General features: G+C 43.0%; 1 protein-coding gene across 7 annotated transcripts in view; it reads right to left on the bottom strand.

Annotated features, from left to right (window-relative positions):
- Positions 1-12,697, bottom strand: part of LOC139266063 (disks large homolog 1) — a 493,057-nt gene that overhangs the window by 438,542 nt on the left and 41,818 nt on the right. For 4 of the 7 annotated variants that reach the window (XM_070883900.1, XM_070883901.1, XM_070883902.1 and 1 more), the window contains exon 4: positions 9,013-9,078. The exons of the other annotated variants lie outside the window; for them this stretch is intronic. In XM_070883900.1, coding sequence (XP_070740001.1) covers positions 9,013-9,078 — 66 coding nt within the window. The remainder of the gene's footprint in view (positions 1-9,012; positions 9,079-12,697) is intronic. 7 annotated transcript variants of the gene reach the window in all.

Raw genomic sequence — 12,697 nt, 5'->3', positions numbered from 1 at the left:
GAATTGAGTGTAATATCTCCAAGTTTGCGGATGACACTAAACTGGGTGGTGGTGTGAGCTGTGACGATGTTAAGAGGCTGCAGGGTGACTTGGACAGGTTAGGTGAGTGGGCAAATGCATGGCAGATGCAGTATAATGTGGATAAATGTGAGGTTATCCATTTTGGGGGCAGATTATTATTTGGATAGTGGCAGACTAGGAAAAGGGGAGGTGCAACGAGACCTGGGTGTCATGGTTCACCAGTCGCTGAAAGTGGGCATGCAGGTGCAGCAGGTGGTGAAGGCGGCAAATGGTATGTTGTCCTTCATAGCTCGGGGATTTGAGTATAGGAGCAGGGAGGTCTTACTGCAGTTGTACAGGGCCTTAGTGAGGCCTCACCTGGAATATTGTGTTCGGTTTTGGTCTCCTAATCTGAGGAAGGATGTTCTTGCTATTGAGGGAGTGCAACGAAGGTTCACCAGACTGATTCCAGGGATGGCTGGGCTATCATATGAGGAGAGACTGGATCAACTGGGCCTTTATTCACTGGAGTTTAGAAGGATGAGAGGGGATCTCATAGAAACGTATAAGTTTGTGACAGGACTGGACAGGTTAGATGCGGGAAGAATGCTCCCGATGTTGGGGATGTCCAGAACCAGAGGACATAGTCTTAGGATAATGGGTAGGCCATTTAGGACTGAGATGAGGAGAAACTTCTTCACTCAGAGTTGTTAACTTGTGGAATTCCCTGCCGCAGAGTGTTGTTGATGCCAGTTCATTGGATATATTCAAGAGGGAGTTAGATATGGCCCTTACGGCTAAGGGGATCAAGGGGTATGGAGAGAAAGCAGGAAAGGGGTACTGAGGGAATGATCAGCCATGATCTTATTGAATGACGGTGCAGGCTCGAAGGGCCGAATGACCTACTCCTGCACCTATTTTCTATGTTTCTATGAAAATACATTTTACCCAATAATTAGAAGACAGAGCAGTGCTGATCAAAGCAACTGAACAGGAATGCATTTCAGATCAAGCAATTTAATCAAAACTAACCATCCTATAACAGAGGAAACAGTGCTCAGTAATTTTCTCTAAGGAAAAGAGAAGGGAAATCAAAAGGGATGCTGCTCATAACTTATTCATATCTATGTACATGGATTTTGATCAATTGAGAATGTTGAACAAGTAGCCAACAATTTGTTAAGAAGCAGTATTTCATATTCAAGATTGAGTGCGATGGAATCACAATTAAATTTTGATCATTTATAAATACATTTTTGATTTCCTTCAAAAATGCACTTAACGTTCCAGCTACTCCTCCAACATCGCAATGTCTGATAGTGGGTGGAAGGAATTGTGGTTGGCATCGCTCCACCTGCTTTGGAGCAACTTTCTCTCCCATTCATTTGCCAAGTGGAGATACCAGATAATCAATACATCAATGAAACACAGAACCAAGTTCTGCCTCAAACAAACTCAAAAAGGTAAATTTTAGGAGTGTATTTATCCTCAATTATTCAAGAAAAAAAACATCTCCACCTTACCCCAATTTTTGAAATCTACTGCTCCTTTTGAAAAAAAAAAGTGGCTACTCTGAGAAAATGATGTAATGAAGAATGTTCTACCTCTCGTTATGCCTTCTCAATAATCAAAGAAGCAAATCCTTAGAGGAAACAGTTGAATACAAGATTCCAAATGTTTAGCAAGCACAGATCATGCAATGTCAAGCATGGGAGAAAGGTGAAAGAAATAGATGTGGATGTTTGAAATATCACCTGGCACAAAATTCATTCAGTGGTTATATAATAGTTCTGATCTCTACAAGCCAGCCATTCTAGCCCCAGAAATAATATAGAATTTATTTCCCTTGCATCATATTCTATAGTTGCTGAGAATTTCCAGTTAACTGCATAGCATAAACGAGATAATTTGCCCCTCCACAATGCAAAACACTTCAACGGGACCCCAAGTTTTCCCATTCAATCACAAAAAAAATCTCTAGTTTTAAGAAAATTTTCCGAGGGAGCTAGTAAATAAAGGCTTATTCCCTTGGATTGTTTCACCATTTAACAAAAGCTTCTTTTTAATATAAAGCAGAGCAGGCTCGAGAGGCCGTATGGCCTACTCCTGCTCCTATTTATGTAATGTGCATTTCAGACTCTCCAATCAGACTTTAATTTTATGTAGAGATGAAATTCGAAAAGCACAAGTCTAGCAAACATGAATGGATCCAATGTTCCCTGCAATTTTTTTTGGTTCACGGGCCCTTTAACTGGCTATTTTTCAACCATGCTCGGTTGTAAAGCCGATGAGCGCCTTGTGCAGGACCTCCAGACCGCGCGCGGCCGCATAACGGGAATGTTGATTGGGTCTATCGACAATTTCTAAATTTGAAGCAACTGACCCTGTATCATTACATTTTGCAGCAGGGAGTAATAAACACAGAACTCTCCGCGGGAACACAGCAGCAGGGAGACAGAAAGCAGGAAACTCTAGACCAGTTAGCCTAACATCTGTCATTGACAAAATGCTGGAGTCCATCATTAAGGAAATAGGAGCAGGATATTTAGAAAAACATAATGCAGTCAAGCAGAGTCAGCATGGTTTTATGAAAGGGAAATCATGTTTGACAAATTTGCTGGAGGTCTTTGATGATGTAACGAGCAGGGTGGATAAAGGGGAACCAGCAGATGGTATGTATTTGCATTTCCAGAAAGCATTCGATAAGGTGTCATATAAAAAGGTTGCTGCACAAGATAAGAGCTCACGGGGTTGGGGGTAATACATTAGCGTGGATAGAGGATTGGCTAACTAACAGAAAACAGAGAGTTGGAATAAATGGGTTATTTTCAGGTTGGCAAACTGTAACTAGTGGGGTGCCTCAACTAATTACAATTTACATTAATGACTTGGATGAAGGGACCGAGCTAAATGTAGCCAAATTTGCTAATGATACAAAGATAGGTGGGAAAGCAATTTATGAGGAGGTCACAAAGAATCTGCAAAGGGATATAGACAGACTAAGTGAGTAGGCAAAATTTAGCAGATGGAGTATAATGTGGAAAATGAGAGATTATCCACTTTGGTATGAAAAATAAAAGTGCTAAATTATTTAAATGAGGATTAATTACAAAATGCTCTACTACAGAAGGACCTGAGGGTCCTTGTACATGAAACACAAAGGGGCCAAGTTTCGGCCCAAGTTGCTCCTGTTTTTTCTGGAACAACTGGTTTAGAATGGAGTATCTTAGAAATTGCAATTCTCGGCATTTAGTTTGCTCCAGTTCTAGTGAGTTGGAACAGTTTCAGTTTGGAATAGATTTTATTTTCAAAAGGGGGCATGTCCGGTCACTTACGCCAGTTTTGAAAGTTTAGGCAGTGAAAACTTACTCCAAACTAACTTAGAATGGAGTAAGTGTAGATTTTTGTACGCTCAGAAACCTTGCCTACACTTAGAAAATCAGGCGTAGGTTACAAATCAGGCGTAGGGAATTGGGGGGGGGGGGCGTTTAAAGGGAAGTTTACAAACATTAAACACTTCAGTTTTACAAATAAAGGGCCATCATCAATAATAAATGATAAATAGATCAATAAAAATTAATGAAACATTTTCTATTTACCGACTGCAGCACCGCGAGTCCTCCAACAGCGTGCTGGGATGGCACCACCCACCCAGTGTGTCTCTCTCACTCTCTGTCTGTCAGTGTCTGTGTTTCTGACCGCGAGGGGAGGGGGGTGGAGGAGAGAGGGGGGAGAGGGAGAGAGGAAGAGGGAGAGGGGGAGGAGGAAGGGGTGGGGGGAGGGGGAGGGAGGGAGATACAGTGGGCGCCTGGAGCTACTGCACATGTGCGCCCACTGTAGCGCGCCTGTGCAGAGGTCCCGGCACTGTTTTCAGCGCAGGGACCTGGCTCCGCCCCCCACAGTTCGTGCTACGCCGCGCCCAGCTCCAGAGGACCTGCAGCGAGCCGGAGAAGCGGTAAGTACTTTTTAGGCGCACTTTCCAGCGCGAAAAACAGCCGTCCAGGTCAGGGCTGCACCGTTCTAGGCGCGGCCCGAAACTTGGGCCCAAAAAGTTAGCTGCAGGTACTGCAAGTAATTAGGAAGACAAATGGAATGTTGGCCTTTATTGCAAAGGGGATGGAGTATACAAGTAGGGAAGTCCTGCTACAACTGTGCAGGGCATTGGTAAGACCAGACCTAGAATACTGCGTACAGTATTGGTCTCATTTAAGGAAGGATATACATGCATTGCAGGCAGTTCAGAGAAGGGTTATGAGGTTGATTCCTGAGATGAAGGGGTTGTCATATGAAGAAAGGTTGAGCAGGTTGGGCATATACTCACTGGACTTTAGAAGGCTGAGAGGTGATCTTATTGAAATGTACAAGATTCTGAGGGGGCTTGACAGGCTACATGCAGAGGGGTTGTTTCCACTCGTGGGGGAATTTAGAACTGGGGGCATAGTTTCAGAACAAGTGGTCACCCATTTAAAAACGGAAATGAGGAAGAATTTCTTCTCTTAGAGGGTCGTGCATCTTTGGAATTCTCTACCCCAAAAAGCTGTGGAGGCTGGGTCATTGAATATATTTACGGTAGAGACAGACAGAATTTGAACAATAAGGGAATCGAGGGTTATGGGGAGCGGGCGGGATTTTTTTTCCCTCCAATTGGTTTTGGGGTTCTTTCAGTGTTTTTGCCTCTCCCAAGAGATAAACGGCTGTTGGTCAGTAAGAAAGTGTCAAACCATGATGCTTCAAGTTACACGACTGTGTGGAATAGGCTAGGCGGATCAGATGATCTTTCAGTATGTTCGTATAGGTAAGAAAACTAGTCATTATCCAATTGAACCGTAGCTAGTGTAAATACAGTTTACTGCACTGAACTAAACTGGTCACTATCCCTCATTATTAAAACTTCAAATCTCCAAAATGATGGTTGTGAAATACAACTAATGTAATTTTCTACATTTGCACATTAAATATGGAGACACCCCAGTTCTTACATCTGGACAAAATACTATTCTGCATTCTGAAACAGTTGGCTCACATGCCTTAGAATCATAGAAATTTACAGCACGGAAGGAGGCCATTTCCGCTGGCCAACAAAGAACTATCCAGCCTAATCCCATTGTCCAGCTCTTGGTCTGTAGCCTTGTAGGTTACAGCACATCAAGTGCACATCCAAGTACTTTTTAAAATGTGGTGAGGGTTTCTGCCTCTACCACCCTTTCAGGCAGTGAGTTCCAGACCCCCAAAACCCTCTGGCTGATGAAATTTCCCCTCATATCCCCTGTAAACCTCCCCCCAATTATTTTAAATCTATGCCCCCTAGTTGTTGACCCCTCTGCTAAGGAAAATAGGTCCATCCTATCCACTCTGTTTAGGCCCCTCATAATTTTATACACCTCAATAAGGTCTCCCCTCAGTCTACTCTGTACCGAAGAAAACAAACCCAGCCTATCCAATCTTTCCTCATAGCTAAAATTCTCCAGTACAGGCAACATCCTCGCAAATCTCCTCTGTACCCTCTCGAGTGCAATCATGTCTTTCCGATAATGTGGTGACCAGAACTACACGCAGTTAGCTGTGGCCTAACTAGTGCTTTATACAATTGAAACATAACCTCCCTGTTCTTGTATTCTATACCTCGACTAATAAAGGCAAGTATTCCGTATGCCTTCTTAACCACCTCATCTACCTGACCTGCTACCTTCAGGGATAAGAACATAAATAGGCAGGTATAAGCAATTTGGGCCATCAAGCCTACTCCACCACTCAATAAGATCATGGCTGATCTGATCATGGACTCAGTTCCACTTCCCTGCCGACTCCCCCTTTGCTCCCTTATCGCTCAAAAAACTGTTTATCTCCACCTTAAAATATATTCAATGACCCAGCCTCCACAGCTCTCTAGGGCAGAGAATTTCATAGATTTACAAACATAAGAAATTTCTCCTCATCTCAGTTTTAAATGGGCAGCCCCTTATTCTAAGATTATGTCCTCTAGTTTTAGTTTCCCCTTTGAGTGGAAATATACTTTCAGCATCCACCCTGTCGAGCCCCCTCATTATCTTGTATGTTTCAATAAGATAATTTCTTATTCTTCTGAACTCCAATGTGTATAGGCCCAACCTACTCAACCTACCTTCATAAGTCAACACCCACATCTCCAGAATCAACCTAGTAATGAACCTTGTCTGAACAGCCTCCAATGCAAGTATATCCTTCCTCAATTACGGAGACCAAAACGTCAGTAATCCAGGTGTGGCCTCACCAATACCCTGTACTGTTGTAGCAGGACTTCTCTGCTTTTATACTCTATCCCCCTTGCAATAAAGGCCAACATTCTATTTGCCTTCCTGATTACTTGCTGTACCTGCATACTAACTTTGTGTTTCATGCACAAGGACCCCCAGGTCTCTCTGTAATACAGCAATTTGCAATTTTTCACCATTTAAATTGTAATTTGCTTTTCTATTTTTTCTGTCAAAGTGGATAACTTCACATTTTCCCACATTACCACATCTGTGTGCCTGCACTCCAAGGTCCCTTTGTTCCTCTACACTTCAGTGTCCTACCATTAATGTGTATTCCCTTGTCTTGTTCGCCCTCCCCAAATGCATTACCTCACACTTCTCCAGATTAAATTCCATTTGCCACTGTTCTGCCCACCTGGCCAGTTCATTGATATCCTCCTGCAGTCTACAGCTGCTTTCTTCATTATCAACCACACTGCCGATTTTTGTATCATCTGCAAACTTTTAATCATATCCCCTACATTCAAGTCTAAATCATTGATATATACCACAAAAAGCAAGGGACCTAGTACTGAGCCCTGCGGAACCCCACTGGAAACAGCCTTCCAGTCACAGAAACACCCATCAATCATTACCCTTTGCTTCCTGCTCCTGAGCCAATTTTGGATCCAACTTGTCACTTTGCCTTGCATCCCATGGGCATTTACTTTCGTGACCAGTCTGCCATGTGGGACCTTATTAAAAAGCCTTGCTAAAATCCATATACACTGCATCAAACGCACTTCCCTCATCGGCCCTCCTTGTTGCCTCCTCAAAAAATTATTTTTACACATCCATGCTGACGGTCCTTGATTAACCCGTGTCTTTCTAAATGAAGAGTTATCCTGTCCCTCAGAATTGTTTCCAATACTTTTCCCACCACCGAGGTTAGGCTGACTGGCCTGTAATTGCTTGGTCTATCCCGTTCTCCCTTTTTAAACAAAGGTACCACGTTAACAGTCCTCCAATCCCACACCTTTAGCCAGAGAGGACTGGAAAATGATGGTCAGAGCCTCTGATATTTCCTCTTTTGCTTCTCGTAACAGCCTTGGATACATTTCATCCGGACTTGGGGAGTTATCCACTTTCAAAGCTGATAAGCCCCTTAATACTCTCTCACTATGTTTATTTAATCTAATATTTTACACTCCTCCTCCCTGATTGCAATGTCTGCATCGCTCCTCTCTTTTGTGAAAACAGGCACAAAGTATTCGTTAAGAACCATACCCACGTCTTCCGCCTCCACACACAGATTACCTTTATGGTCTCCAAGAGGCTCAACTCTTTCTTTAGTTATCCTCTTGTTCTTAATGTATTTATAAAACATCTTTGGGTTCTCCTTGATTTTACTTGGCGAAGTTTTTTCATGCTCTCTCTTTGCTTTCCTAATTTCCCTTTTAATTTCACCCCTGCACTTTCGATACTTCTCTAGAGTTTCTGCACTACGAGTTTTAAAAATCTGTTGAAGGTACGTACATGAATTGTACATCTGCATTTACAGCAACTAAAAATCCTTACACAGGTGAAGTGTTCAGTTAGTTTAACACTTTATAAGAAATCATTCAATTTTAATTTAACTAGATAGATTTTAGACTGAAGATGTCAATTGCTCATCAAACCTGCTCAGCAGTGCTGGGTATGCTGGTAAGTGAGGTTGAACTGCTGCTTTATATAATGGGCAAAATAATTCGTCTTCAGAAAGAATCGACAACTATCCCAATCTTGTAAAGAGGCAACAGTGGCAGACGTGTCAAGCTTTCAGTCTTGACAACTATCTGAAAAATTGTTATATACATGATACACCACAGGAATATGATGAACATGATGTTTATTCCACAACTCCAGCATAAACAGAACTCCTTCCCAAGTGGAACTTTCCAAGCAGCAAGTGGCTTGCCGAACAAAAACATTTCAGTTTTGTGCGATTTTATTGAAAATTTAGAAACTTCATTTTTATTTTACATAGTTGACATCTGTCCACCCTCCAAAGCAATATTAAGAACCATGACTGCTACAGTGGAAGGTGCACATGACTGATGCAGTGTAATTGAGCAGCCGAGCACTGGTGCATCAGCTGAACAGAGCCAGCAAACCACACAGTACTGACACCGCTCTAGTTACAGCTGTGCACTGGTTTTCTGGTGTTTGAATTCCACCCGCCCCCTCCAACTGCAAAAAGTTTGTCGGAACAGTCCCAATCAGGCCCCTCTCACTTGTACATGGAATAAATTTCATATTACATGTAGTTTTAGCTAACCACTACTGGCTACATGTATTGCATAATTATTAACATTCCCACCCATTCACTGAATGTTCACTACATTCTGGGGACAATTAGTTTATTCGTTGTAATTTAATGGGGTTTTTTTGGCAATAGACCATGCTTAAACATTACTATATTAATTTCCTTCCTTTACATGCCCAAACTCCAAATGAGCTCTCCCATATCTGCTCAGTGCCATAAAAAATTTAGTATCTGCAACTTTTCTGCACAATCAACTGCAGAACAGACAGAAGGAATTCCCCATCATTATTGGCAAGCAAAGCCAACATGCTACCACTCCATGAAGAATATAAGCAGATCTAACAAACTGTTAACCAAGTGTGCTTTAAGTTGATTTTCCTTTGACTATCATAAAAATGAATGAATTTCGTGCAAGTGAAAAAAATGAGCCATTGCAGAAAAATGAATGTCACTGAACATGTAGGATAGAGAATGTTACAGGTATATTGTACTTACATGTATAACCTGAGTAGGGACAGAAGTCTGAAGAACATCAAGTATTTCAGTCAGCAGAGAGTGATCCTTCAGAAGCAAAAGACAGTGAGAGAATTGGCACTTAAATGTCAGGAGGGACCTGGAGTCTCAAATTATTACTGTTGTCACCACAAGGGTTCAGTGTACGTCAATCAAATTAATTCAATATGTTTAATTATAAACGCACAAAAAAGAACGGTGAAATGTTTCCAACTTACTTGATTACATTCTGGTCAGTCCAGAGGTGCAGCATTCAAGAAAATGTCTTCTAAATTCTGAATACTCCATATACATTACACACACATTTCAAGGAATTGTCGCAACAAATATATTACTCGTTTGCTCCCAACACTGCTTTACTGACACAAAATGTGCAGCAATCATAAGTTAATCTATTAGAGAAGCTCATGATCTTGTAATATTAAGAGATGAATCTGAATATCATTTCTTCAAACAGAAATTTTAACCAGCTGCACTTTAATGGAATAAAGTAGGACCATATTTACTTCATCTTTCGCAACCCATAAGCTTCAAGTAGTGAAGGTACATGAAACCAATTAACAATAATTGTTCTGAATCACTTATGTCACATGATGTGATAAAATGGAAATTCAGTTTTGACAACAATCCTTGGGGACCATAAATAAATAGCTTGAGTGACTTACCCTCAATCTCACCCTATTACAATCAACTGGCCTCTACTAAATTAGGAATGCATTTGTAAAAAAAAACTTTTACAAACCCTCTACATGCATTTGCTTCCAGCAAAGAAACAAGTTGATTGGCTTATAGATTCGTGTATTGAAAGGGCAGAAAAGGAGAAAGGTGGCTGAAATAGTCAAAGTGAAATGTCCTGCTAAAAAAATGCTAAACACATTTGCCATGCTGACAAATTCTTATTTTATATGCTCTCAGTTTATGGAGGCCAAGTTTTGGCCTGAGTTGCTCCTGTTTTTTTGGAGCAACTGGTGTAGAACGGAGTATCTTAGAAATGTGAATTCTCGGCATTTAGTTTGCTCCAGTTCTAGTCAGTTAGAACAGTTTCACTTTGGAACAGAATTTTCTTTTCAAAAGGGAGCGTGTCCGGCCACTTACGCATGTTTTCAAAGTTTAGGCAGTGAAAACTTACTCCAAACTAATTTAGAATAGAGTAAGTGAAGATTTTTGTACGTTCGAAAAAAACCTTGTCTACACTTTAGAAAATCAGGCATAGGTTACAAATCAGGCGTAGGGAATGGGGGGGGGGGGTTTAAAAGGGAAGTTTACAAACATTAAACACTTCAGTTTTACAAATAAAGAGCCATCATCAATAATAAATGATAAATACATCAATAAATCAATCAAAAAAATTAATAAAAGATTTTTTAAAAATTTATCAATAAAAAAAACATTTTCTACTTCCCGACTGCAGCACCGGGAGTCCTCCAACAGCGTGCTGGGACGCCCCCCCCCCCCCCCCCAGTGTGTCTCTATCTCTCTGTCAGTGTCTGTGTTTCTGACAGCGAGGGGAGGGGGAAGGGGGATGGAGGAGATAGGAAGAGGACGTGGGAGGTGGAGGGGGAAGGGGGATGGAGGAGATAGGAAGAGGACGTGGGAGAGAGAAGAAGGAGAGAGAAGAGGGAGAGAGAAGAGGGAGAGAGAAGAGGGAGAGAGAAGAGGGAGAGAGAAGAGGGAGAGAGAAGAGGGAGAGAGAAGAGGGAGAGAGAAGAGGGAGAGAGAAGAGGGAGAGAGAAGAGGGAGAGAGAAGAGGGAGAGAGAAGAAGGAGAGAGAAGAAGGAGAGAGAAGAAGGAGAGAGAAGAAGGAGAGAGAAGAAGGAGAGAGAAGAAGGAGAGAGAAGAAGGAGAGAGAAGAAGGAGAGAGAAGAAGGAGAGAGAAGAAGGAGAGAGAAGAAGGAGAGAGAAGAAGGAGAGAGAAGAAGGAGAGAGAAGAAGGAGAGAGAAGAAGGAGAGAGAAGAAGGAGAGAGAAGAAGGAGAGAGAAGAAGGAGAGAGAAGAAGGAGAGAGAAGAAGGAGAGAGAAGAAGGAGAGAGAAGAAGGAGAGAGAAGAAGGAGAGAGAAGAAGGAGAGAGAAGAAGGAGAGAGAAGAAGGAGAGAGAAGAAGGAGAGAGAAGAAGGAGAGAGAAGAAGGAGAGAGAAGAAGGAGAGAGAAGAAGGAGAGAGAAGAAGGAGAGAGAAGAAGGAGAGAGAAGAAGGAGAGAGAAGAAGGAGAGAGAAGAAGGAGAGAGAAGAAGGAGAGAGAAGAAGGAGAGAGAAGAAGGAGAGAGAAGAAGGAGAGAGAAGAAGGAGAGAGAAGAAGGAGAGAGAAGAAGGAGAGAGAAGAAGGAGAGAGAAGAAGGAGAGAGAAGAAGGAGAGAGAAGAAGGAGAGAGAAGAAGGAGAGAGAAGAAGGAGAGAGAAGAAGGAGAGAGAAGAAGGAGAGAGAAGAAGGAGAGAGAAGAAGGAGAGAGAAGAAGGAGAGAGAAGAAGGAGAGAGAAGAAGGAGAGAGAAGAAGGAGAGAGAAGAAGGAGAGAGAAGAAGGAGAGAGAAGAAGGAGAGAGAAGAAGGAGAGAGAAGAAGGAGAGAGAAGAAGGAGAGAGAAGAAGGAGAGAGAAGAAGGAGAGAGAAGAAGGAGAGAGAAGAAGGAGAGAGAAGAAGGAGAGAGAAGAAGGAGAGAGAAGAAGGAGAGAGAAGAAGGAGAGAGAAGAAGGAGAGAGAAGAAGGAGAGAGAAGAAGGAGAGAGAAGAAGGAGAGAGAGGAGAGGAAGAGAAGGAGGAGAGAAGAAGGAGAGAGAAGAAGGAGAGAGGAGAGAAGAAGGAGAGAGGAAGAAGGAGAGAGGAAGAAGGAGAGAGAGAAGAAGGAGAGAGGAGAAGGAGAGAGGAAGAAGGAGAGAGAAGAAGGAGAGAGAAGAAGGAGAGAGAAGAAGGAGAGAGAAGAAGGAGAGAGAAGAAGGAGAGAGAAGAAGGAGAGAAGAAGGAGAGAGAAGAAGGAGAGAGAAGAAGGAGAGAGAAGAAGGAGAGAGAAGAAGGAGAGAGAAGAAGGAGAGAGAAGAAGGAGAGAGAAGAAGGAGAGAGAAGAAGGAGAGAGAAGAAGGAGAGAGAAGAAGGAGAGAGAAGAAGGAGAGAGAAGAAGGAGAGAGAAGAAGGAGAGAGAAGAAGGAGAGAGAAGGAGAGAGAAGAAGGAGAGAGAAGAAGGAGAGAGAAGAAGGAGAGAGAAGAAGGAGAGAGAAGAAGGAGAGAGAAGAAGGGAAAGAGAAGAAGGAGAGAGAAGAAGGAGAGAGAAGAAGGGAAAGAGAAGAAGGGAGAGAGAGAGAGGGAGGCTGAACGGCCGGGCCCAAGACTTGGGCTGGATTTACAGGTAGGTGGCGTCAGGTCTCGGCCGGTCGGGTGGGAGGAGCCTTATGCACGCAGCCCCAGTGAGGCCATTCGGCCAGGGCTAGGGGCTGCGTGCTTCGGGCCCCTCCCACAGTTTTGGGCGCCTGGAGCTACTGCACATGCGCGGCCACTGTAGCGCGCATGTGCAGAGGTCCTGGCACTATTTTCAGCGCAGGGACCTGGCTCTGCTCCCTACAGCTCATGCTGCGCCGCGCCCAGCTCCAGAGGACCTGCAGGGAGCCGGAGAATAGGTGAGGTTTTTTTTTTTAGGCGCATTTTGTGGCGGCGCGGCCCGAAACTTGGGCCCATGCTCCTTT

Source organism: Pristiophorus japonicus, chromosome 6, assembly GCF_044704955.1.
Source record: "Pristiophorus japonicus isolate sPriJap1 chromosome 6, sPriJap1.hap1, whole genome shotgun sequence".
Lineage (NCBI taxonomy): Eukaryota > Metazoa > Chordata > Chondrichthyes > Pristiophoridae > Pristiophorus > Pristiophorus japonicus.
The sequence above is the reverse complement of the archived record's forward strand: the minus strand, read 5'-3'. Positions and strand labels throughout refer to the sequence as shown.